General features: G+C 42.3%; 1 protein-coding gene across 8 annotated transcripts; it reads right to left on the reverse strand.

Annotated features, from left to right (window-relative positions):
• Window positions 1-3,907: 3,907 nt before the first annotated feature.
• VEZF1 (vascular endothelial zinc finger 1) lies at window positions 3,908-18,518 on the reverse strand. 8 transcript variants are annotated; one of them, XM_072646806.1, is made up of 7 exons: window positions 18,301-18,518; window positions 12,706-13,400; window positions 11,852-11,915; window positions 10,813-11,014; window positions 9,174-9,302; window positions 6,824-6,868; window positions 3,908-6,266 (listed from the first exon to the last, which is right to left on the reverse strand). In XM_072646806.1, exons 1-7 carry the CDS (start codon window positions 18,331-18,333, stop codon window positions 5,839-5,841), a joined length of 1,596 nt encoding a protein of 531 aa, XP_072502907.1. In that variant the 5' UTR covers window positions 18,334-18,518; the 3' UTR covers window positions 3,908-5,838. The 8 variants fall into 8 exon arrangements, with proteins under 8 accessions (XP_072502907.1, XP_072502908.1, XP_072502905.1 ...); XM_072646807.1 differs by having other exon boundaries at window positions 10,813-10,996; window positions 18,301-18,516; XM_072646804.1 differs by lacking the exon at window positions 18,301-18,518 and adding an exon at window positions 16,972-17,142.
• Window positions 18,519-21,254: the final 2,736 nt, after the last annotated feature.

Consider the following 21,254-nt stretch of genomic DNA (forward strand, 5'->3'; position numbering starts at 1 on the left):
TGAGTGTCTACTAAACTGGGAGCAAATGGGGGACTTCAGAGCAAACCTTATAATTTCCTATCCTCAGTCACCATCATTCTCCCTCCCCTAGCAGGAGATTATGACCAACACTGGAATATTTTAGTTTAGCTGAGCAGTGATAAAATCTCTCATATTTGATGTTACTGAATTGGCATAGGGAAATGCCTGTATATAGTACAGTGATTTAATGGGAGTAGGAGTAGTAGGGAGAAAGCACCTCTGGTGACTTCAAGAGGGGAGAGTGATCCCTCTAATGATCCCTGTTGTTGGGAATACCCTCTTAATTACCTGAAGTTGGCCTGTCTGTTTTGCTACCGATTTTATCCTCTTTCCATTTGGGAGAAGTGATTTTTCTGCTCTAAATATTGACTGGGGCTGAAATGATCACGGCCACTCTGAACTAACAAGCTTTCTCAGCATTCAGGGGCTTCAGCTATCATATGCAGAATGGTAGGGAGAGATGTCCTGGTTGTCCTGTAACACAGGAAGCACCAAGGTATATTTTTCAATTTTTCTTTCTTCCTTCCTTATCACTTCCACTTAGAAAGTTATCCTGGTTGGCTTTACAGGTTTCTCTCACCTGTTTCCCATCAAAGGTGCTAGGAATCCAACATACAAGTTTGGCACTTGAGCAGGACTTTAGGCATCCCTTTTGGGTCAGTTTCAAGCTTCACTGGCTCTATTCTGCTCTAGGATTGGCAAAAAAAAAAAAAAATACAAACCCCAGCTGTCAGTGTGTCACCTTCAGGCCTCCATGGCCAATAGCTTTAGTTTATTCTATCATAAGACATGTTGTGGGAATCTTTAAGAAGTGCATTTCGTTAAAAAGTTGTCATTACTTGGATTCTCTTCAGTCCCATGAGACTGCTACAGGAGTTCAATGTCTGAAAAAGAAAAAGGTTTCTGAAGTCCCAATATTTATATTTAGCTCTTGGCAAGTGGGGATGAGCCATTCTGCCTGACTCATATTGGCTGTGACCTGGGCAATTTATTTAACCTCTCAGTGCCCCCAGCAAGGCTCTAAAACTATAAATTGCAGAGCAATTACTGGTCTGGATTAGTGTGTGTGTGTATTCACCAGGAGTTTACAACACCAATGAAACCATAGGTATGGACCAGAAAAATGGGGTTGGAGAGCGTATATCTACTATATAGTGAACTCCACTAAGAAAATTCTGGATTTGAAAATCTGGTCCTGTTGAACATACCAACAGAGTGATCATTCACAATACAAATGGTTTACTGAAAAAAGGAAAGGATATAATCTCTGGAATGATGTAGGCCAATGTGAAAAATCAAATTTGGGTCCAGAAATTCAAACTTCGATTTTCATACCACCTTTCTAGAATGTTTATCACATAAAAGTACTCCTAAAAACACAGTCAATCAAGACCTATTCTAAATATTCTTCCAGGTGAAGCTAATCCAAATGGCTCTTGATTGGAGGTAGTTAGACCTAAGGGAAGGGTCTCTTGAAATGTGAAGAATGAAATCCCAAACTTCCCTTCCAACCTGTTCCACCACCAAACCTTTCCCAAGAATGGACAAAAACAAGATGGCCCCAAAGTGTGTGACCAAGAGAACCTAGAAATCTGGGCTACACAAACCATTCTAATCCATAAACTAGAGAACCAAGACCTGGCTTTAGTCTCAGAGATCTATTGGTTCTCTGCTTTTACAAGGAATGGGTAATAATCCTCCAGTAATCTATCAGGATTTAGACAACTGTGGGAGAGATTACAAAGCCAATGGGGAGTCACAGGATCAAAGAATAAAAACTAAAAGGGACCTAAGACGTTATCTTTCAGATGAAGAAAGTGAGGTCCAGAGAGTGCTTTGACCAAGGCCACACAGCTAGGACATGGCAGATCTGACCCCAGGTTTTCCAGTACTATGGAGGAGCCATCTTCCAAAATGAAACCAAAAAGGGACCAAGAGTCCAGGAAAGTCAGCAAGTATATCAGACTGATGACACAAAAATTGGGATGTGAGAAAGAAAAGTGGCCAGGAAGAATAATTTAAAAGCATCTTCTCATTTACTTTCAAAAGTATGAAAAGTTCAACCAAAAAATCTTGCCCTGGCTTTTTCCACAATGACTTCTGAAGATTCCACAGTAAAAATCCCACAACTGGACATCACTACAGAACTCCAGGTACCAAAGGCACCCTGAAAACAGCAAGTAGTCCCAGTCATCAAACAAATCTCTTCTGGGAGAGCTGAGATTCCACTGACACTAAGGACACTTCTAAACTACACTGATAATTATCATGCCATGATATCTCCCCATTGCTGACCAAACAAAAACAAAAAACCCACAAAGAAAACTGCATTGTCCAGTTTTTCTGATTTCATGAGGAGGTAGCAAGAGCAAGTATATTTTAAAGGTTGGAAATCTCGTTTAAAATGGTTTACCCATTGTGCACTTAATTCTGGAAAAAATAGACTACCTATATTTTAAACCTTTTTTTAATGAAATGGATCTTTGGAATATGTCAACCCATCTTCAGGTCAAAGAAAATTGAGGGGAGGACAGCTAAGAAGCAAAGCATGGATATAGAAGTGGATTATTTGCCATTTGTTCTGTGGGTAGGCACTAGCCTGAACCCCTAAAACTGCTGGTTTGAAACATTGGCTGGGGCTACTCTGGAGTAGGCCTCCCCAGTTTGTAGACCAATGGGACACCATGCCAATACTGAGTCGTCAAGCCACACAAACCCCTTTTATTCCTTCCTCCTCCCAATTTAAATACATTCCCGCCTCCAGAAGTCATGCTTCAAAGTCTCTCTCCATCATAGTAAATTAATGAAGCTTCTGAGGTATTAAGCAATCCATGACATTTGTGACTGGTTAACTTTAATTTGTCAAAATAAATTTGCAGTATTTTGCATGTTAGTAATACAGTGCTAGTATTGACAGGTAAAATCATCTGTGTACATCAAAACCTTCATTTAGGAGCACACCTTAGGAGGGAAATGATACACAATAAAAAGCGATTGTAGGCCAAGCAGCGAGCCCTAGAGCGTAACAGGCTGGATGTCAGATTGGAGGATTATCTAATACAACTGTTTAGCTGCCAATCTGATAAAGGGAAGCTCAACTAGGTTACAACCCAAAAGGAAGAACACACACTGCCTTCTCATAGAACACTGTGGGTCAGGCCTTCGTTACTCACTTGAGCCAGTTCATCAGCAGTAGAAACTCAACTCAGGCACCAACACACAGTAAATTTCCTTCTCTGTGCATCCATCCCCCTTCTCAGTGCTCTCCACTCTACCCCACTTTTGCCTCTCCCACTCCCCCAAAAAGACACAATGTGGTTTATTATTGCCGACAAGCTTCTTAAGTGAATAAAGAGTGCATACGAAATAGCATTTTAACTGAAGTCATACAATGAAGTCTCACTCCTGTTTATTATACAACGAGTTGATAAATCATTTCTAGTAAATATCTCCACTTTTGTTTTTTAAAGAACTAATACTCTCAGGGTTCAAATGACCACATTCTAGCCCAAGGGGGCCCAACCCTTTCCCAACTGAGGACTGCTACCTGGGGGCCACTCTCAAGGAAGTCTTGGGCTTCATGAATTGTCAAGAGGCCTCTCCTGCTTCCTTCCCCAAGCCTCTTTTCCAGGGGCAAGCCTGACCATAAAGTTGCCAGATGCCAGCAGGCAAAGCCAGATCCTAGCTTTGGGACTGCATGCTAGGACTTGAGCTTGTTCCCCAGGTGTAGCCATTGGGCAGCCCATTCCAGACCTCAGCAAAGCTGGACATGGGTCTTCCCTGCTCTAGTCCTTCCAGTAGTCCACACATAATGCTCTATGTATTAAAAACAAACAGATCTTTGAACTGTGGATAAGAACAGTTGTAACAAAGTCATAGCTACATATTTTTCTCTACATTTGTTTATTGAGACAAACTAATTAAAAAGGCACAAACATAGGGCATATGTTTACATGGACATTATAACAAACATATACATTAAAAGTGTAGGAATGTGTTGCCTTCCTGCTAAACAGAAAGTTCCTAAGCTTTTATATATACAAAAGTTGTACAATTTAATGTCCTAAAGTACAAAAGATCATTTATAAAATTATTTTACACTAAGTTCTATTTATTTTATTTTATTTTATTTTTTACTATGTAGTTCAACCCCCTAGAACTGTTTTGTATAATGACACAGATACCTGTCCCTGATGTAGGAAGTCTGCCTCAGAAAGCAAGGTATTTTGATGTTTGGACTGACACAGAGGGGTACAAACGGAAGTCGTCCAGTTTGATAGTCCTGCAAACATTCTGCAAGATTAACACAACTAATTTCCATTTCTCTCAACTGCAAGATTAAAAACAAAAACAAAACACACACAAATTGCAACTTAAAAAAAGACTGTGTAGAGTCTTGGTTTTGGATTTTTTTTAAACAATGTTTTTAAAACATTAATGTGTGGCATGATGATCTAAAGAGTATCTGTTTTCCTAGCTTTTGGTTTCTATGTTACGTACAGAAAAAACATTCTGCTAAGAAACAAAAAGCACATGTCTCAACGTGTGTGACCATTGCAGGGCTTCTGCAGGGAGCTCAGACAGCTGCCTCCCTGAAAACACCACAAAGCTGAGAGAAGTGTTTTCTTTAATTAAAAAAAAAAATTAAGGAAAAAAGTGATGAGGTTGTAAATATTTACAAAAGTCAACAGATCTGCACAACACTTGATTAAGAAAACTGGGGAAAGAGAAATTAAAAAAAAAAAGACACACACTCTGCTTGTCCTGAAGGGGCATACTACCTAGTTAGTGGTTAGAATAAAAACTGTATACAATTTAATATAAGACAAAACTTCTAGTGAGCAACTAACACATCTGTCCCTGTTGCAATATCAACAGGTTCCGATTGGGAGAGAGGGGGGCATATACATCACATCTAAGTGCCTCCAGCGTCTTCCAATTTTAAAGCAATATTTCTTAAGTATTCCAAAGTACTCCTTGGCTCTTGAATAAGAGTCCCAGAGGTCTAGGTAGGCCAGGAGCCTCCCTGTCCACATACTTTTGTCTCCTCCTCTGTGAGGAGCAGCCTTTCCTTACCAAACACAATTTTTATTTTTGTCTTTTTTTTTAAAAAGTCAACTACAATGCTATACTCCATCAGGATTAATATGCTGAGCAATATTTACATCTCCAAATATCAGGTCACAATCCCTATTATATGTTGAAGTTAGAATGATAAATTATCATATGCTTTGCATATCAGAGCTGGTATCACCTTTCCCATAGGGAATGCTGCCTGAAATTAACATATTCCCAAAGGTAAAATGCATATTCTCTGAAATGCATTTTATTATGACAATGTAATGCATTTACTCATAAAAACATTAAATGTAGATAATTCTACACTAGCTCTCGTAATTGGCAGGTTAAAAATCAGCCATCCACCCTATTTGGGAGAGGAAGAGTTCTGCTAGTGTTTAAAATAAAATGATTTCCTAGTCAGGATAATTTCTGGGATAAAAATAGTAATGCTACTTTTTTGCACATGTGTGTTTCACTTAATATGTCTGATTTTATTTGTGGTATTTCATCTCATTAACTACTATTCCATTTCAACGTTGCTGTGAGCTAAAGGAAAAACCTGCTTAAACGGAAGTGGTCCAGTGATCACTTTATACACCCTACTTTGAAAAATTCCAAATTGGAGAAAAATGCTACCTTAGTCTTTTATTAACTAGTGTAATAAGCTCTCCCAATTTCTTGGTTTGACTTTTGCTTTAATAAACTAAAAAATGTTGCTGGTAAATATTTAACTTTTTTTTTTTTTAATAACACTGTTTACCAAGGTGGTGATGTGGGCAAAGCTTGGGGTAAGAAAGGCATGCTCTCTACAGGTCTCATTGCTATATTTAGTGGGGCAGCTAATGTCATTGGTGTGGGTAGGTTCATTGGAGATGTGATAGTGACTGGGTGTGCTATATTCACTGGGGCAGTGACTGGGGTGGGGAGATTGACTGGGGTGGTGAGTGTTAGTGGAGAGGTCATGGAGAGTGGACTGGTTATAGTTACAGGGTGCCCTATATTCATTGGGCTGGTTATATTAACTGCACTTGAAACATTTACTGGACTTCTCATGCTCATTGCAGCTGCCACTGTGACTGGGTTTGACATCGTCCCAGATGACACAGAAGAAGTTATATTGAATGGAGTAGTAAGAGTCACAGGTGTTGTAGCAGCCGTGGAGGTTTGGCACAGGTTAGCAGCTTCTAAAATGAGAAGACAAAAAGACCTTTAGACTCTCAAAACCATAAATGAAATTTCAAAAAATCTTCTAAATCAATTTTTAAAAAAATTAAAAGTCACAAATATTTAATAAGTTAAATAATAACATTTTTTCAACCATGACAGAGGTGCCTTCTGAGCACAGGGTCGGGGAGGCAGGTACTCCAGACTACTAATCTTGTCTCTGATACTAACTCCCTTTAGGATTGAGGCAAGTTGCTCAGCCTCTCAGTCTAGGATTCCCCCCACAAGGGGGGAGTCAAACTTACTTACCTAACCTCACAGTGGTGGTGTGAGGATGAGTTAACTTCTGCATGGCACTCTGGGGGCAGAGGCACCGCAGTAGGGCTAAGTATTCTCACTATCACTTCATGCAGTTCGTCTGAATTCTAAACGCTTTCCTGGGAAGAGCCAACCACCAGCAGGTGAGAGGGGCTGGTTTACACAGAGCTGGGCCGCTGGTTACACAGTATCGTATCGTACAATCAGAAAAATCCTCTCATGAGGCACATTGTAAGTAGTGGAGAGAGTGTGTACATACCGAATGGTACGTACTCTATAGCCTTCTCAAAGGTGAACTGACATTCTGTGAAGGTTTTAAAAAGCCGTTATTAGGGACTGATAAGCAAAGCTGTTTCAGTAATTATCTGCTTATTTCAGTCTTAGAAAAATCACTTGTGCTAAATATACCTGATAACAATTAAGTTTCTTAAGTATATTAAAAAACCCACTTTCCCCTTAGATCTATGCTCCACCCCCTCTTCAATCCCACTCCCATTTCCCATATTATTTATATATTAACTTAATAAGCTAGTTTAATCCTAACACAATATACTTGCACACATCACACATACCACTAAGCATACAGAAAAGGGTCAACCAGTGGCCCAGACAAGGAGACCCGCCAGTGAGCTGGAGGATTCCTAGTCCTTCCCTCATCCAGCTGTGGCTGGACACTTGGAAGATAACCCAACCCCCACCCCCACAAAAGTCAGCACCACCTGCTGGTTAGCCAGAGTACAGAACTCCTAAGAAGGGCATGGGTGGGATACCAGTGATGTGACTAACAAAATGAAATGGTGTAAACTGAAGCTAAAATGAATTTGAGGCTAAATTTGGTGTTTGCACGCTTGTTCTACAAGTGGGCCATGTCACTCAGAGTGTGGATGCTTTGTCCATGAAAGAGTTAATAAGTCAATTCCCTGGTTAATTCAATACAGGCTGCACAAATTCTCCAAACACTTTATTATGTTGTTACTGTAACATTAGCCTCACTACTTAAAGGGACACTGTCAATTTAGTTGATGGTCTAACACTTATCAAGGTTCACCTATTCTCTCAAATGTTATCAAGCTGAACATTGATACAGAGCTTTCTGATATCTATAGGCAGTGTGCAATGAATGGGAACACAACAGCATTTTGTTACATGGGGGTCGAAGGATGAGCCTTGACAGCTATGACATAAGCAACGTGAAATACAGTATCTAATAGAAGAGGTGATGGTAACATAGCTAATTAAGATGTATTCACTCTGATATTATCCTACAAAAAGTAATTTTTGGGGTCTTTATTTCTCAAGCCTGACAGTGTCCCTTTAATATGACTGGATTAACATCTATGACCCTTGACCTCTAAATAAAATGTTCTCTGAATATCATTTTTTCAGCTAATAAGCAAACAGCCACTTTAAATACTTGTATTAATGATCATAGTTCAATATTCTTCCCCCACTCCCAACTCATCTATTCTCATCACTAGCAATTTGTCAAAACAATGACAAATAATTACATTTGGAAGACAGGAAAAAGCAGCACTTGAGGAAGGCCTGTCTGGAATAATGCATTCTTTTTCTCCATTGAGAAAATGGGTGCTATCCCCACTATCTTCAGTGAAATCGTTAGGTGTTTAGAAGGGATCTGAGGTAAGGGAAGAGCAGCCACCCTACACAAAAGCAAAGGATGAAAGAAACTACAGGACATAGGACGTTACAGTGGAGCAACATACGCAGGAGATTTCTAACAAATTAAAAGTAATGGGGACTGGAGGAAAGGCAGGTGTCTATAAACCTGTCACAAGGTGAGGGGAACTATCCCATAAATTGGATGTATGCTGACAAATACGCTTATCTGAAGTAACCCTGTGACAGCTCAGAAGTCAAAGCTCTGATCAGTAAGATGAAAAGCGACACTGAGCAATTAGTACTTTAACTGATTCTTTAAGATGATATATACAAGAGAAAAAGCAAATGATTCTCAATTTTTCATCCATTAAAATAAACTTTTGAACTGAGGAATATTTTATGCTGATCCTAGAGAACCCCACTGAACAACAATACTAACATCAAAACCAAAAATAGGGAAGAAATCGGCACTATAGTTGATAGGGAGAAGAGGGGAAGAGACACAGGGAAGCGAGAACAGGAAGGGATATAGTGGAAAGATGGGACACAAAGGAAATGAATTATCCAATGCCTGACAAAAGTACAAAAGTGATGTGTCATCCAACATTAAAAATGAGAATGTTTTTGAAAGAAAAAAGTAGACAAAAATGCAAGGATGTTGATGGCCAAATTCGGTTCTTAGATAACAAAGAAGGAAAGTTATTGAGCACCTATCCAAGAAACAAATTTGCCTCCAAATTTATAACAAATACAGACTAAAGAAACCCAGAAAGATATACTGAGATTCCAGTTTTCCAATAAGGAAAGAAGATATTCAGATACTTTACTGTCAAAAATAAAACTTTACTGGATTTTTTTTCTGCATTCAATATTTTACAATCCACAAACTTAACACCCTTCTCTATATATAGCCTCTTACTTGATTATTTGACATACTAAATTAAAACACTTCTCTATGTACAGAGGAGATGCCATAAACCTCTTCTTACCTTTCTTCCTTGCCTTGACAGCTTCTTCCCATAACCTCAGTGTCTCTACTTGCTTCCCTGGCCAGCTGGTCACATGCTGCTGCTGCTGCTGCTGCTGCTTCTGGTTGCTGGTCTCTTCATTCATACATGCTACTCCAATCAAATACAAACACAAAACATAAAATTCACCTTGAAAAGTTTTGCTTTGTTTCAAAATTCCTAAAGAGACACTCTTAAATACTAATATCCACTTGTATCACTCTTCATGATCTTTGCAGTTTGTTGAGATAGCTTCCTCCAAAACTCATCTCTTCTATGGCTAATGACCATATCAGTCAAAAGATAAGAAATGAACACAAAACAGGAGAGCAGGGACACTGGAAACACTCAGACCAAGCAATCCAAAAAAGCTCTTTACTATTTCAAAATGCTAATAATGTCTTTTAAAGGGAATTTAATGAACAATTGTTAGGGGTAATCAATCTGTTTATCAAAATGCTTTTTCTTGACTATAAGGAAGCACGTTAAAAATTCAACTTTAAAATACCCCTAATAAAATAAAAAACACTTAATTTGATTTATTCACTCTGTATAGGTATTAAAATAAGTTAAATTCATTAAGTTTAATATAAAAATAAAGTGTTTCATTTTTAATCATCAGTCTTTTGAGGATTTGTTGTTTTTGCTGAAGTATTTCAAATATAAAAAAGTCATAAAAAGTTTTACTTCAAATTAGTACAGAAATTATAAAGAAAAAAAGCCTGTATAAACAGAAAATTATTTAGCAGTAGCAGTAGCAAGCAACATCATCAATAATTGGTGCATGGGAAATACTAAGTCTCCAACTTAAACTTTGACACATAAATCAGTTTCATTATTCTTCAACTTCAACAAGAAATTACATGCTAGTTTGAGGCTGGAAATGGTTTTATCATAACTTTTCAACTGAGTCAAACTTGACCTACAGGTATGAGAGCTTAAGTTTCTATTACAATCTCCTCTGGTAATTCAGCTCTGCTTGCCTGCCTATACCCATTCTAGAGAGAGGAAGAGACAGAGACAGCAACTCTTACCTTTTCAGGGAGATTAAATTTTTAAGTTCACTGAGAAAACAATTTTAAAAAGAAAAAACCTACAACTCCAGAAACATCAGTTTACTTTGAAAGTTATTTTTTAAGGCTGTGACCTTAACTCAATCAGGTAGTGATCAACAGTATATTGGACTTGCTTTTTACTTTTAAAACAGTCATCAATAATGAGGATAAGCAGGAAGACAACAGTCGCTTTCTACTCCCTGAGTTTTAATACATTGACTTTTCATTACAGTGCCTGGGAAAAATGATTCATTGGAAAAGAGTGATCAGATAATTATGCTATTTCTAACATGGGCATACATAACAAATGAGGCTTGCAAATCAATGTGGACAAACATAAGATCTGAAAGTAATGGAGCTCCTGAGCCAGTGTTTCTTGTGTATAGGTTAGAAATGTCTAGCACTATGACATTCTTCTTCTGAGGCACCCTGGGAGGTTTCAGTAAAAAGCGAAAATACTTAAGCTGACCAAGAATATATGGAACTCAAAGCATGATTTGAACATCTTTGGTACATTATTTAAAAAGCAATTTAAAATACATACAGCATAAAAAAGTTTCACCTACTTTTATTGATGCCTTGTTTACATGTATTACAGTTGATACTTTGGCTCTGCCCATGTGTCTTTAAGTGGCTGGTGATATACGCTGCACTCAGAAGTTTACCACAGATATTACAAGATACCTTTCCTTCATGGCGAACCATATGTGTCCGCAGTCTGTCTTTGGTGGCAAAGGCAGCAGTGCATGTCTGCATGAGGGAGGAAAACTTTTTTTAAATATAGACTATCCTGTTCCACTCATTTCGAAGCACGCTGTACTATCTATGTGTCGCTATGCCCACATTACTCAGACAGATAAGAGTTAGTAAAATTTTGCCAATTTGTGTCTTATAAATGGTGATTTTAAATCTTTTATGGATGTCAGTCCCTTCCATTTCGGGGAAAGGAAAAAAAATTTCTCTTTTGGATTTTCCTTTGAATTTAAGTAATTTGTACATATTACACCTTGTTTGTAGTGACTAATCAATCACATTAGGTCAAAGACTTTCAGCAACAAACTAGAGTAACTAACGCCTAAAAAAGTCTTTTGTTTTAGCATTCAGCATTTAATTTTCCCTAACTGTTAATAACCTTTTTTATGCTACACAAAATCATTAGCTAACTATCAATCAACCTCTCATAACAGTACAAAGGAATATTTTTTTAAACCTGGTAAGAAGAGAACTTAGGAGAAAATTCAGGTTATTTCTTCACAAATCTCAGTTACCAACCCAGAAACTTATTTTAAACCCTCCTTACCTCCTTCTTATCCAAATACAAACAGACCTTTGTAAGAGTAAGTTATTTTTCTACTAACAAAGATGGTGTTTCCAAAGTAAAGGGACAAAATAAAGGGACAAGGTAAAATATTTCAATTTTTAAAAGGCCTTATCACAGAAATAGAAACTGTCTTTTTATTATTATTAAACTAGCATTAAAATGGACCACATTATTCAAGTTAGTCATTTCCAGATCATTCAGAATCTGAGAGATGTGATTAGCTTACACTTTCTGGACCATGTGCATTAACTGACATACTAAGGATAAGTCATTTTAACTCTTACTTGGCATTTGAAGGGTCTCTCTGTCGAATGGACATGTTTTACGTGACAGCTCAAGTGGTCAGGCCTGTGAAAGAGAAAGGTACAACATGTAATGGAACACAGAGATGGCACCAACTATGATGCTTATATTATGCCTTTCGCCTTTGGAGAGGGAAGAGGAGAAGAGAAGTGGAATATCTTTAGTTTAAAGAAAGTTGGCAGCATTAATGACACTTTTCCTTTCACAAATAAAAACTTTCCCTACTAACCTGAAGACTGTCTCTTCTCCAGCATCAAATTACACTAAAATCTTTATCCTACACATTTAAAATATGGCCAAAATTATAGCCCTAATAATATGTGACCTAAAGGATATAACTATACTAATTTTAAAGGTTTTTAAAAATAAGACCATAAGATTTTAAGAGTTGGAAGGAGCCTTAGAGTTCATCTCATCCAAGAAAAATTAGTGAAAAGTCTCAGCATTCAGACAGGAAGAAAGAAGTATTTTCCCAAGTACCTCATCAAAAGTTAACTCCCCCTTCTCTGGAGGAATACTTCCTTGGTTTATACGGGTCTGTACCTCCTACACCCAGGCATTCAATTGTCATGGCAATATATGCCTTTACACTAAATTCAGGGCTGAATCTACCAGGGCACTTCCTAAACAAAGTAAGGTGCTGACCACCTTTCAACTGAACCAAACTGGAACCACTGACCTAGAGATAGAAGATCTCAGTATCTATCACCAATTTCACGTGGTAATCCAAGTTTACCCATACCCATTATTAAAATAATCCCCCTCCCCCATCTTCAGGGTGACAAAAATGAAGTTCACTGAGAACATAGGTTTAAAAAGAAAAAAAACCCAGTACCTCGAGAAGCCTTTCCCACAAACACTGCAAGTATATGGTTTGGTGATGCCTCCTTCATGAGACCTCACATGGTAAGTCATCCGATCCTTCCTCTTGAAGCGCTGATTGCAAATAGGACATTCAAAGGGCTTCTCATCTGAATGAGAGAGCTTGTGCCGGTTCAGGTGGTAGACATCTCGGAAGGCCTTCCCACACATCTCACAAGCATGGTTCTTCTTGACTGGCTTACTGGGCTTCTTGACTGTCTGTGTCACTGGCATAACAGTGGAACTGGCACTGCTGCTAGGGTTAGTGCCAGAGGAAGATGTAGTGACTGTTGACAAGATGCCTGCAATGGTTGAGACCAACGAAGTTCGGCTGTTGTCTCCGGCGATGGTGGAGATAAGGGGTACCACTGTGGTAGGGGTTTTCTTTTGCCGTGACACTAACTTTATCCCAGTGTGGCAGGACTGATGGCGTCTCAGGTGGTAACTGTCCCTGAAAGCTTTACTGCAGTAATTGCACACAAAGGAGGTTTTAGGTTTTTCTTTCTTAATCCCAATGGCATCCTTTAATGTTTCTGGTGGTGCCTGAGGTTTCTGAGTTATTGGTAATGGAAGCAACGGCTTCTGATCAGGGGGCTCCACAGCAGAGCTCAGGAGGGGCAGCAAGCTGTTCTGTGCTGCCTGCTGTTGGTGATGGGAGGCTTCATGGGCCTAAAACCAAATATTTACACTTAAGAAACACAACCACTCACAACAGCCTTCAAAATTCAACATGCTCCGGACAACATAAACCCAAGGAAAAAAATGGAAGACCTTGAAAACATACTCTCTGTAACAGGGGTTAATCAAAGCTGCAGTAACTCAGAAACCCCAGCACACAGCATTTAAATGACCACAGAGTACACAGACTTTTGTCACTCCTGCGATAAAGTTGCTCTCACTTTTAAACAGCTGACTCAACTACCAGACTACCTTAGTTCAGAAGGGATGCACTAGCTGATAAAGTATCTTTGCATTACTCTGTCAGTGCTAAAGCCACATTTAAATAACTTATCCAAAAAATTACACTACAGATATATACTTAGCCCCTCACTGAAATATAAAACACTACTAAAGCATCAACTTGCAAATTAAATAGGAGAGAAAAGGCTCGTGTCTTCTCCTTTCTCATCAGAAAATCCTTGGTGATTAAGCAAAAGTGCTGTTATTGCTAAGTGATGAATGGCATCTAGTGTTCTGAGCATGTATATTAGCGGTAAGTTTACTTTTAAAATTTTCGCTTAACCCTACCAGAGATCGGGCTGAAATTAAACCTGTTTTTGTACAACCTGTGAGGTATATGTTAGGAGATTCCACAGCAAGGTACTTCTAACCATTATGTAATTCATCTGATGCTAAGTCCACTTCCTAAAGCTGTACTAAACTGGTTGTCCAAGCCACTGAAACAGTCAAAGGCAGGTTAAAGAAAAAAACCATAACAATGATAAATTTCTCCTTTTAGTCTGTATTTCTCCAGAAGTTCGTTTTTGTTAAAATATTAGACAAGTGCTTTGTTCTAATATGCATTCCTCCTCATCCCTCTATCCCAAAAAATAACCTTCCACAAAAACTGAGGAATTCATAGGCTGCCTAGAAATTTCCATCAGCTATAAAGCCCAACTTTTCCTGTTGGTATTTGTGTTACCATGCTGTTTTTATTCTGCCAAGATTCAAAGTATCTCCATGCTAACAAATACTTTAAGATGTGATAGGTTTCTTTCTGAAACAGTTTTCCTAATATGTTTTCCTTTATCAAAAATGATCTGAGACTGAGGCAATGGTTTCAGACTCCAAAGTTTAGGTTTCCATATTCCTAGGAGGACACAAACAGCCTAGGCCTTCTCCCACAACCTGACTTTAGAAGCTTATTTATCGTTTTCTCAACCTACAATCACAAATCCTGCAGTCATTTTGCTAGCCTCCTTCAGGACAGAAAAACAAAGACATGTAATCATACATTCATATGCATGCATACAATTTTTCCCCAAAAGGATAAGAAGAATACCCACTATTAATCCCAGTTTATTTGAGGAGAGTGCCAAAGCTAAACTTAAAATCAGTGTCCCACATGACCGCACAGTGTGATTATCCACAGACTTAATTTCAATTAGCAGGTTTAGTACCTTTGACTTCACCTCCCTCTGAGTCCTGGGAAGCTCTCAGAAACTTTGTATGTACTTCAGTTCAGGGCATCTCTGGACTTAGTGTTCGTACTGACTTGCAGCATACTTTTTTATGGAGTTTCTCTTGGTCTCTATATGAGATTTAAGAATCTCACTGGGTGACATTGAAAGCCTAGAGATCTGCAGTCTAATCCTACCCTTTTCTCAATCAGATTCTAAGATTCCCAAATTTATATACAGTATACAAATAGTTAAATTTGAAGATTGGTCAAGATACACAATTTCAAAGCCATCTGACAGATCAGATAGTAGAGAATGCAAATTGTTTGGACAAGGTTCAGGTAGTTTAGAGGCATTTTTCAATACTAAAGAACCATTAGGATGGCTGAGCACTAAAAGCACTTAGTCCTATTTTATCAATATAGATATCCATGTAAATACTTTCACAGAACTGCTGAGGCTCACTTTCAAAAGGGTCCTAGGAATTTCCTTGATCATTTCTTAAATGAAATTATTAAGAATGTCTGTGCTGTTGAACAAATCACTCCTTCATTCCCAAAATCCTGTATAAGAAATCTTCTTAATGAGAGAACTGGCTCCCCACACACACACACTCCCTATCCCCCATATCAGCAGTAGGGACAGACTAACGCAACAATTGCTGCCTGACTACGGTAAAATACACTTTTTAAAAAATCCATCTGCAGGACAGGCTTTTATTTGACTAGAATCATCATCAAATCAAAATTTTAATTTTTTTCTATCCCTTTCAACTGTGGTGCTTTTAACCCCTGCCTGAGCTTTCCTTGAATCCAGTTGGTGAGAAACAAAACAAAAATGTTATTTCATCACTCAGGGTGGTAGGATATGGCACCGTGAAATCTCCAGTGCCAGAGGGTAAAAGATTTTGTACTGAAACAAATTAGCATCAGTGAGTCATATCTTGAATGTCCTGTTAGGAGAATCATCCATCAAACATTTTAACAGCTATGGCTTTCACTTTCTGCACTGTATTTGCAAAGTAAGCAGGTGTTAAATTGTTTTAAAATATAAATGCGATAAGATGCTAATAGAAACAATATAATTTACTCCATTTCCTCAGTGGAAATCATTTAAAGTCTAAATAGGGTGGACTTATTCAATACCTTTCAACAGAAATTCCTGAAATATTTTCTACATCCAGTCAAGTATCTCTCTCCAAATCTATATCAAATCAGTTTTTTCATAATTTAATGAAAACTATCTGAACAGCCAAATTCTGGACCAAGATTTTATTTCTCCCATCTACCTACGAAGTCGATATCTGCTTTTTAAAAAGCCTGAAATAATTTTATGTGTGAGATCTCATAAAATCTATTAATAAACAATTAATCAATGATATCTTAACATGAAATCTGTCCAAGGAAAATAAAATTTAAAATGATATAATGTTTTAAGTAGTAATTAGCTTTATAAATATTAATAATTATGGATTTTCCCCTAATACAAGGTACTTTTTATTTTCACAATCTCCAATTAAGTTTATGTAGTCATCTAAATCATTCATCATATCAAAACTACTCCAGAGGCTTATTAAACATATTTTTAATGAATGTCTGAAAGGTTTTTCTAGAGAGGATATTTGTCACTTTTAATACCACCTGGACATTCAATAGTTATATATTGTTTCTTCTCTAACAAACACTCACTATATTTTTTAAAAACGTATATGGAACATACTGACCACCAAACTCATCAAGATGTAATAAAATAAAAACAGATCAGATTGGGTGGGAGACAAAGAATTTCAGGAGTCCCGTAAGGTCGAAAACTTTCATTTCAAGAAACCTGTGTTTATAAAGGCTGAAAACAAATAAACAACCTAACCCCAGACTACCCACACAACACAGCTTTGCAGGTATCAAACACTTTTTTTAAATTAAAAAAAACTACAGATGTGTTGGATTCTTCAGCTCTCAGATCAAGACCACTGAAGTGGGTAAAGTGGTTTAGAGAATAAATTTATTAAAAATTCTACATCCGTTCCTGGTTAACTCAGTAAAAGGGCTCAAGAGCTGCAGGAGTCTGGGGTTTCACGAAGTTATTCAAAGGAAAATAACAGAGAAGTGGGAGGAACGCACTTTAAAGTGATGAGTTTCCTGCCCTCTTTCTGTTCCGAAGTTTCCCAGTGAGCTCATCAGCACTGCCCACTAAACGCTTCGTTTGTAAATTGGAATGAAACAGAAAAGTAAATAAATAAAAATCCATCCCAGGGCATCCAGACAGGGTCATCTTTTCGGTTCCTCGCCGAACAGCATCATTTCCCCCCTCTTCTCCCCGCCGCCTCCCCAAAGTAAAGCCAGTTAGTAAATCGGCCATACAAATGACTTTCACGGTTTCTTGCGGAAAGCGGGTGGCTTCGGGAAAGAAAGAGAAGAAAAACACCCCAAGGGGTGACTCATCTGGGGGCTTTGCAAGCGGGATCTTTCCCAGTCTCCTTCCCTTTCTTTCTCTGGCGCTCCCCGGCTCAGAGGAAATGTGCGCGGTCAGAGACAAGGGCTGCAGGAGGAGCGCAGGAGCCGCTTCATGCAGGACCCTGGCCCCCCATCCTCGCCTCCCGGGGGAGGGATTCCCCAGGCAGAATGGGAGGGGGGCCTAGGAAGGATGCGGGAGAGGAAGGGGGTGTCAGCTGCGGTCCAGTCCCGGCGCAGGGGCTTTGGGAAAAGGACCATTTCAAATCCAGTCGATAAGTTAAGAGACACAGACACTGATCAGAGCGAACCCCTCCAACGGGGCAGGTCCTGGGAGGGGGCACGACAGGGACTGCTGGGGGGTCCGGGAACACCCCGAGCACACTCGGGGATGGCCTGCGCTGAGGGGGGTAGCAACAAAAAAGAGGGAGCGCAGAGAGGAGGGAAAGAGAAAGGAGAGCAGGCAAAAGGGAGCGAGGAGAAAAGAGGGGCTGGGAAACTTGGGCGGGATGATGGACTGGGGGGCACTCGGTCCGCACTCCCCCCGGGTCCTGGGGCGCTACTGCCGCGCGCCCGTCCCTTCCCTAGGGCAGCCGCCGGGCTGGCGGACGGGTGACAGCGGGCCGACCTCCTCCCTTCTCCTTCGGAGCGGGAGGGGAAGGGGGTGAGTGCCCGCGGGAGGCCCGGGGGGTCACCCCCAGGCCGCGGGGAGCCCCCTCCCCGCCAGGGCACACGCACACACACCCTCGCGCCCCGGGAGGCCGCCTCTTCACACCTCGGTCACCCCGCCGCTCTGGGGCGGGCTGGCGGAAAAACAAAGGGGGATTAGAGGCCGGGGCCCGGCCCGGCTGGGGCTGGGGCGCGGAGCCGGCAAGCAGGCAGGCAGGCAGGCAAGCGGGCGGGCGGGCGGGGAGGAGGGGAGGAGGAGCGCCCGCCCGCCGCCCGCCCGGGGCCCGGCCCCCCTGCGCCCCCCCCGCCCCCCGGGGGGGCCCCCAGTACCTGGAACAGGAACGCGGTCCAGTTGGCCTCCATGGCGGCGGCGGCGGCGGCGGCCGAGCCCCCTCCTCCCCGCTCCCCCCGCTCGGGGAGCCTCCTCAGCCGGAGGAGGCGACAACAAAGCGGCGGCGGCGGCGGCGGCGGCGGCAGCGGCGGCGGCTCCTCAACATGGCAGCGCCGAGCGCGGCCACTTCCGGTAACCTCCGGGACGCACCACCGCGGCGGCGAGCGCGGGCGGGAGGGGAGCCCCGGCGGGGCCGCCGCCGCCCCCGGCCCCCGCCGCTCTGCCCGCGCCCCCCCGCCGCCCGCGCGCCCGAGCGGGGCGCCCTTGAGGGCTGCCCGGTGGGGGGTCGGGCCCCCGGCGGGGGGGCTGGGGTGGGGCCGGGGGCGGGGAGGCGCCGCGGCGTCCCCCCCCGCGGGGGTGTGGGATGCTGCGGTCCGCGGCTCAGGCAGCGGGAGCAGGGGGAGGCTCAGGAGAGAAGATGGAGGACGCCAGGGTCTGGCGCTGCCCCGCGGGGCGCAGGCCAGACGGCCGCCCGCTCCCCGCCGCAGCCACGGCGCGCAGCCCTCTCCCTCCCCACGCCGCGCCCCGCTCCGCCCTGACCTTCGGCGGAAGCGGAGCCCGGGCCCCGGCGCCGGCGGCGGCTTAGCCCGGAGGCGCTCCCGCCCACCCCCCGCCCCAACCTGAGGAAACCCCCTGGCCCTGGGGGCGCCCGGGGCCCCCGCCGCCCGCGCGCGCTGACACGCGCAGACACGCCAGCGCGCCCGAGGCTGCAGCCGCAGCCGCAGCCGCCCGAGGCCTGGGTGGAGGAGGCTGAGCCGCGCGGCGCCCCGCGCAGAGCCACTCCGACGTGGGGAAGGATGCTCGGCTTCCCGCGCCCTCCCCTCCGCTTCGGAAGCGAAGGCAGCACTTGGTCGGGGGGCAGGGGCAGGGCCCGCCACTCGTCCCCTACCTCGGGATGACACCCGAGTTTGCTGCACAACTCATTCCCGAACTTTTCCGTCTGCTCACTCCATGCTGGAGGTGTGACATCCCACCCACCGCCCCCTCCAAAAATAAAGAAAATAAAAGGGAGCAAAGGTGGAAGAGAGAAGAGGAAGTGAGCCCCGGGGCCCGACCCCACCCCCTCCCATGCCATGGCACGGACCCTGGTCAGGACCAGGGTGAGGGTGCCCCAGGCTCCGTGCAGTCCGGAGCCGGCTTATAAAGAGGCCCAAGGTGAGGCTTGGGCTTTAAAACTAAGATTCGCCTCCGTTCTCTGTTCCCCATTCTTGAGGATCATTCCCAGAACTTTTTCTTTCCTTTCTTTAGTTAGCTGGCGACAGAACTGAGAATATTATAGACAAGCTATTAGTGAAAAGTGTCTCGAAGCTTTTGGGGAGGGACATGGAAGTGGCACCGCGTGTTTCTGCGATATTTTAATAAACTAATTGAAGAAAAATACCTCAGTTTTCAAATGACTACATTATACACATCGTTCATACTAATTGCCTTTCTACTTCACATCCATTACTTCTGGATACTCTCATTACCCCAGGCTCCAACTCTATCCTTCCCCCCAACCCATACACTCGCTGTTGAAGGATTAAATACAGTAGCAGAATATTACTTTTAGAAGTGCCGAGGAATTAAGAGGGATAGTACCAAGCTGACAGCCCATGCTTCCTCTCCATCCACCACACAGGTACAACCTTCTCCCTCCCTCCTTCTCTGGTACCAGAGAAAAGGGACAGAGAAATGCTGATCTAGTTTCTTTTGGAGGAGGTTCCCCATTAGGCACTGCCTGCAGCCCTTGGGGATAGATGAGTAGCTTTGGCTGAGAAAATAGACTGCAGCTAGGTTCACTGGGCGCTGCAGGTAACACACAAGGGCAGACAAGAGGGGACAGAGAACAATGAGCTATGGGGTAATCAGAGACTCCAACAGTTCCCTCAGCTGAATTCCCTAACTGACCCCCATAGCCCCTGCACACTCACCATCCCAAGGGTCTCACACCTTGAGAATAACTATCCTCCCTGCTCCCTTCTCAATCCCCCAACTTGCTCAGGAAACAGAGGCTCTTGTTCACAAGGACTAGGGGAAAACGGGAGAACCGGGGTACAAGCACAAGGATTTAAAATAGCTCCTACTTAAAAACATTTGAAAGTCTCGATCAAATCGTGAACGTTAAGTGATCCTCAGGTCTTTTTTCCTTGGGCTGCAAAGCTCCTCTTTTTTGCACCTCAGTAAGTTCCCTCTGCCTCCTAAAGTCCTCTCTTTAAAGTTGTGTTCTTCCCTTCCTACATCCCTTCAGCCAGGGGTGAAATTGAACCTTCAAGATATGAAAATTAACACTTAATGATGGCCATTATCCTAATGATAACGAAGACTCTCCTGGATCCATTCAGACTCTCCAGTATTTGTCATAGGATCTCTAAACCTTCCTCAACAATCACTGACAGCACCTCTGGGGAGGGGTTCCCCCCCCCCCCACAAGCAGGAAACAGAGGTTAAGTGAAAACATCTGAGTTCTCATTACTTCAGAGTTAGAATTCAGAAGCAAGAACTTCTGACTTCTTATCCTCTGATAAAAAGTGTTTAGTTCTACCCTTCATTCAAACAAAGCAAAGTCAAGGAATCCCTCACTCCCTGAAATTCTCCCATTTTCCCCTACCTCTAAAGAAGAAACCAAACCACTTTCCATAGTCAGGTGATGCATTAGAAATCATGATTCCAGAAAGAGAAGGGAGAAATTCCAAAAGCAACCAACCCCCGCAGCTACAGCTGCCACTAGAAATATATACTGAAACCAGGTCATGAGCTCCATTCCCAGAAGAGTCAGCTAGCTTTGCTCTTTTCCATAGCTGCAGATGACATATCCAATCCTAGCCAGCTTGTTCCATGAAAAAGTATGAATGACTTAGCACAATAAATCCAATCCCTCTGAGGAAAACATAACTTAGATATGCCATGCCCC

Source organism: Notamacropus eugenii, chromosome 2, assembly GCF_028372415.1.
Source record: "Notamacropus eugenii isolate mMacEug1 chromosome 2, mMacEug1.pri_v2, whole genome shotgun sequence".
Taxonomy (NCBI): Eukaryota; Metazoa; Chordata; class Mammalia; order Diprotodontia; family Macropodidae; genus Notamacropus; species Notamacropus eugenii.

What these genes read in the sequence shown, in the direction of transcription:
- VEZF1 (XM_072646804.1), bottom strand. Translation starts at nt 17,028, where the DNA reads ATGAGCTCACTGGGAAACTTCGGAACAGAAAGAGGGCAGGAAACTCAT. An exon ending in TGTCAAGGCAAGGAAGAAAG is followed by an intron (nt 6,869 to 9,173) that starts GTAAGAAGAGGT and finishes AAACCTTCACAG; the next exon opens with AATGTCAGTTCACCTTTGAG. An exon ending in TATAGAGTACGTACCATTCG is followed by an intron (nt 6,267 to 6,823) that starts GTATGTACACAC and finishes TTCTCATTTTAG; the next exon opens with AAGCTGCTAACCTGTGCCAA.